The sequence below is a fragment of the Monoraphidium neglectum genome (genome assembly GCF_000611645.1).
Source record: "Monoraphidium neglectum strain SAG 48.87 unplaced genomic scaffold scaffold00960, whole genome shotgun sequence".
NCBI classification, from domain to species: Eukaryota; Viridiplantae; Chlorophyta; class Chlorophyceae; order Sphaeropleales; family Selenastraceae; genus Monoraphidium; species Monoraphidium neglectum.
This window is the reverse complement of record NW_014012668.1, coordinates 14,384-18,714: the sequence shown is the minus strand read 5'-3', so window position 1 is coordinate 18,714 and position 4,331 is coordinate 14,384. Positions and strand designations below refer to the sequence as shown.

Sequence of the window (4,331 nt, the reverse complement as noted above, 5' to 3'; positions counted from 1 at the left end):
CGCGATAGCGCATGTGTCTGTATGTGTTTGAGTGCGTGTGTGTGCGTGTGTGATGCACTATTGAGTGGGCCGGGCTGCGAGATGACAGCAGCGCAGGCGAGAGGAGGTCGAAGGACGGCTCAGACCCATGCTGCGGGGTTTGTGAGTTGCCGCCCATTTGTCAGGCGTGCCGGTAGAATACCCAGCCGCAGCCGGCGTTGTGGCGCTGCTGCTGCACCACAAGCCGAGGCCGCCGCGCACGCACCCTGCGGGCCGCGGCGCGGCTGAGGGTGGCGATGAGCTGCCAGTCGTGCAGCGGCAGCGTCGCGGCCGCCCAGAGCAGCTGCCGCAGCTGCGGCACCGTCATGGCGTCCGCGTGCTGCTCCGCCGCGCGCGCGAGCTCTGCGGGTGCGGCGCACGCAATGAAATGGCGGCGTCAGCTCTTGTCGGGTCGCAGGGCTGCCGGCGCGGGGCGCACATCGGCGACCCGTGGGCGGCCGAGACGGCGAGGGTGGCTGCAAACACATGGGCGCGGGGCGATGCGCAGCGCATCCCCAACCTCACGCCACCACGCGCGCCGCGCCCCGGCCCCCGCGCCGCCGCCCTCACCGGCCAGCACTGTCTCGTTGGTGCACCCGAGCCGCGCCAGGCTCCAGCCGAGCATAGCTAGGACCTTGCCGTCGACGCCCGCGCCGGATGAGATGCGGCCCTTGAGGCGGCCAACCAGCTGCGCCATGAACTCCACAGTGCCGGGCAGCAGCTGCAGCTTGGCGTACGAGTGCAGGATGGCCGCCAGCTGGGGCACATCAAGCCCCCCATGCACCTGGGGGCGGCGGGTTCGAAGCGAGGGCGTGTTTGGGCGCAGCAGCAGTCGGCCAGGGCGCGTTTGCTCAGGAGGGAGGGACGCCCGGTGGCGACGCGGCTGCACGCGAGGGGATGAACGTGTATGGTGGGAGTCTGAGGCTCCGACGGGCGTCTGGACACGCCCATCGGCGCTGCCGTGGGCCGTGCCACGCGCCAGCCGCGACGGCTGTGGCGGCGGTGGCCCAGCCGGCGGCCCAGGCAGGGAAGACCGAGCTGCTGAGCAGGGTTTTGGGGGTCCCGCCTGCGTGGCTTGAGCGAGGCCTAGGGTGCAGCTCAAGGATGCACCAGCTGTGCCGTGCGCGGCGCGCGCGCCCACCTGCACCAGCCGCGTCGTCAGCCGAATCAAGGCGTCGTTCAGCAACACCGCCTCCTCATCTGCCACCGCGCCAACACCCTGCGCCGCCTTCGACTGCTGCTGCTTCGCCTGCACCAGCACCGCGGCGCGCGAGAGCGCTATGCGCAGCGCCTCCGGCGCCAGCGGCTCGGGCGCGCCCGAGATGAGCGCGTGCAGCTCGCGCCCGCCGGCAGCCCGCTGGAGGTCGATCTCCGCCTTAGTGCGCTCTTCGGACGGCGTGCGCGCGCCAGCGGCGGCGCCGGCGGCGCCTCTAGGCGCGTCGACATGCGCGCGCGGCACGGGCTGCGGAACCATGACTTCGGGCGCCGCGCCGTCCCCACTGCTGCTGGCGGGGCCGTCGCCGCCGCCGCCGGCGGCGCCGTCGCCGGCGCTGCTCGCTGCGGCGTCGCTTTCGCTGCTGGGCACGCCGCTGCTGCCACTGCTGGCGGCGCCGCCGTCGCCGGCAGCGTCGGCAGCGGGGGCCCCGATGCTTGCGGCAGCATGCGCCGCGTCTCCAGCCTCTGTCGCGCCCGCTAGGGCGGCTGTGCTGAAGGCGGCCCCCGACGGTGGTATCGAGCTGGGGCCACAAACTGCATGCCCGCGGTCCGCAGTCAGCCGCCCAAAGCCCGGTAAAGAGCGGCTGGCCGACGGCTGGGCGCTGGTCGACGCGGCAGCGGTGCACCCGCCAAGCACCGCTCCGACATGCGACAGCGCCTGAGCGTCATGGCGCAGGTGCGCACGCGCAACAGCAGTGGGCGGCGGGTGACATGGTGTGGGGGGCGCAGCGAGCAGAGTGCGGCGCGCTTGCCACCGTTTTGAAAACATTGTTTAACACGACGCGACTCACCTGCTTGCAGGCTGCAGCCGCTGCGTTTGGAAAGAGCAAAGCTGCAAAGCAACCCCTCGACAGCATGGAATCTCTTTGCTTGAAGATAATAGATAATTTGATGTTCAATCGCGATGGATTTCACGCTTAGAGCACTCAGATTGACAAGCCAGTGATCTACAGATCAGGGAGAGTGACTACACATTGTAACGACCAGAAGTGTTCTTGAACGAGGACGTGTCACAGGAACAAATTGCGAAGAGGACCGTCAACGAGGGCAGCGTTCCATAGGCTGTCGGTACTTGTGCATTGGCAGGATGCAGCAAGCCACTTGTCCGCCTGTACGAGGCCAGAAAAGGCAAGCCATTTGTGGACTGCTGTTCTTCTCCCCGCCTGTGTGGGGCCTCTGCTAGTCACCACATATCGATTCAGTCGACAGATTCCCTGCGTCCACCGCTGTCCGAGCATGGCTGTATGGTCAACTGCATTTGGAAGGCATAGACCACACTCTTGCGCACTGCGTGTGTCAGAAAATGATACACATTACAGAGAACGAAACCTGGTCAAGTTGCATTGCGATTGCTGCAATGCCATCATCGGTCACGGGCAGTGCCAATGCGGCAACTGGGGCGCATGCCTGCCGCGCCTGCCGTTTTCAGTGCGGCCATGTGCCTGCCTGATTATCTAACTTGGCCTGCTATTGACGAAGGCCAACCATATGCGTCGCGTTGGAATATCCACAAAGATCACATTATTTCGAGCAACAATTGGCCACAGGCGGCGCCCAAAGCCAAGTGCCATCCAAGAGACGGCAGACACGCCTCCTGCACCTCGGGCGCCGCCAATGCACGCAGGCATGCGCACGATTCAGGAAAGGCCTCGATTGGCGCGCTCAACATACACATTTCTCAGTGTTGTGCCCGCACACCAAACACGGCTGCTTGCGTGCTGCGGATTGGCCGTCCATGACGGTGTGCAGGGCGAAGCGCGCGCATCAAGCGCGCGTTTTGCGCCCCACACATCCTGTAGACAGGCACAAAACAGGCTCCTGCATGGGTCCTTCACTGCTTTGGCTTTTGAGCGTGCGCCATCGCCCCAGCTCTCTGCCCCAGAGTGGCCCGCAACCGGCCGGGCAAGTGCCTGGCCGGCGCGGGCTATTGCCCCGCTCAACTGCCAAAGGAAGGGGAGCCCATCAAACAACAGTCAACGCCGAACGCGGGGCGGGGGCGGCGGCGCATTGTGCGCGGCGGCACAGGCCCGCTCCTGGGCGCAGCTCGCGGGCGAGCGCCTTATGGCAGCCAAAGCGTGGGGTTGCGATGGTGCTGAGTGAACAGAGGGGAGCAGGCAGGTGGCTCAGTAGTCGCTCGACAGCAGCGGGTGGGCGCCCTGTTGACGGCGGACCATTGCGAATTGAATGAGAGCGATCATGCCGGCCACCGAAGCGCCAACCGCCAGGCATGCGGCGCCGACGAGCAGCGCGACCGCGCGCCCGCTCATGCCGCTGTGCGCGCCCGCCAGCTGCTGCAGCAGCGCCTGCGCGGGCCGCCCGAGCGCCGCCGCGGGCGCCGCGCCGCCGCCGCCGCCGGGCGCAAGGCGCGTGTACGCGCGCGCATGCTGCGGCGCGGCGCAGTCTTGGCTGTGTGTCTTGACAGCCACGAACTGGCGGACTGTGTCCAGCGCGCGCGCGGGCGCGGGCGAGGCGCCCGAGCAGAACGCGTCCACCTCATCACAATCCAGGCCGGAGAAGGGCGCCGCACAGTGCGCCCGAAGGTCGCTGCAGCACTGCGCCTGCGCGCCAGGCGCGTCGGCGCCGTCCATGCGCAGCCGCGCACAGCTGCAGGGCGGGCTGGGGGGGCAGTCCACGAACAAGAAGGCCGCGATCTGGTCCGACAGCTGCGCAGCACGCGCATCCTCCTGAGAGTGCTGAGGCAGTGAGTAGAACGCCTCCAGCGTGGTGCACTCGAGCAGCGCGCCGGACGCCCCGCACTTGGCGAGCAGCGTCGCGCGGCACGCGGGCTCGCGGAGCGCCCAGGTGGCACCCGCGGCGTCGTAGCGGCAGTAGCAGACGCCGCCAGCGCTCAGGCCGTTGCTGGCAGCCGGGCGGCCGCGGTGGCCGAGAAGCAGCGACCGGGCGCCGGCGTCAGCGGCGCTGGCGCCGCACGCGGCGCACGGCGGGCACGTCGGCGCGCGGAGCGGGGCGCCAAACGGCGCGCCGCCGGCGGGTGACGTCACCGCGATGAGCCTGCGCGCTACAGGGCGGCTGCCGTCCGCCGCGAAGGATGATTCATTGGCGGGCGCGACAGTGGCGCGCTGCGCGGTGCCCTGGCC

The 4,331-nt window shown here is 68.6% G+C and overlaps 2 protein-coding genes across 2 annotated transcripts in view; both read right to left on the bottom strand.

Moving 5' to 3' along the window:
- Positions 1-160: 160 nt before the first annotated feature.
- On the bottom strand, positions 161-2,090 carry MNEG_6095 (hypothetical protein; the record flags this gene model as incomplete). The annotated part of the gene is made up of 4 exons (XM_014045434.1): positions 161-381; positions 589-802; positions 1,160-1,891; positions 2,025-2,090. 4 exons carry the CDS (start codon positions 2,088-2,090, stop codon positions 161-163), a joined length of 1,233 nt encoding a protein of 410 aa, XP_013900888.1.
- A 1,266-nt stretch (positions 2,091-3,356) lies between these two features.
- MNEG_6094 (methyl-CpG binding domain protein 4) overlaps positions 3,357-4,331 on the bottom strand; it is a gene marked incomplete at both ends in the record, with an annotated part of 4,860 nt that continues 3,885 nt past the window's right edge. The window contains one exon of the mRNA XM_014045433.1: positions 3,357-4,325. Within this exon, the coding sequence (XP_013900887.1) occupies positions 3,357-4,325 (969 nt within the window). The remainder of the gene's footprint in view (positions 4,326-4,331) is intronic.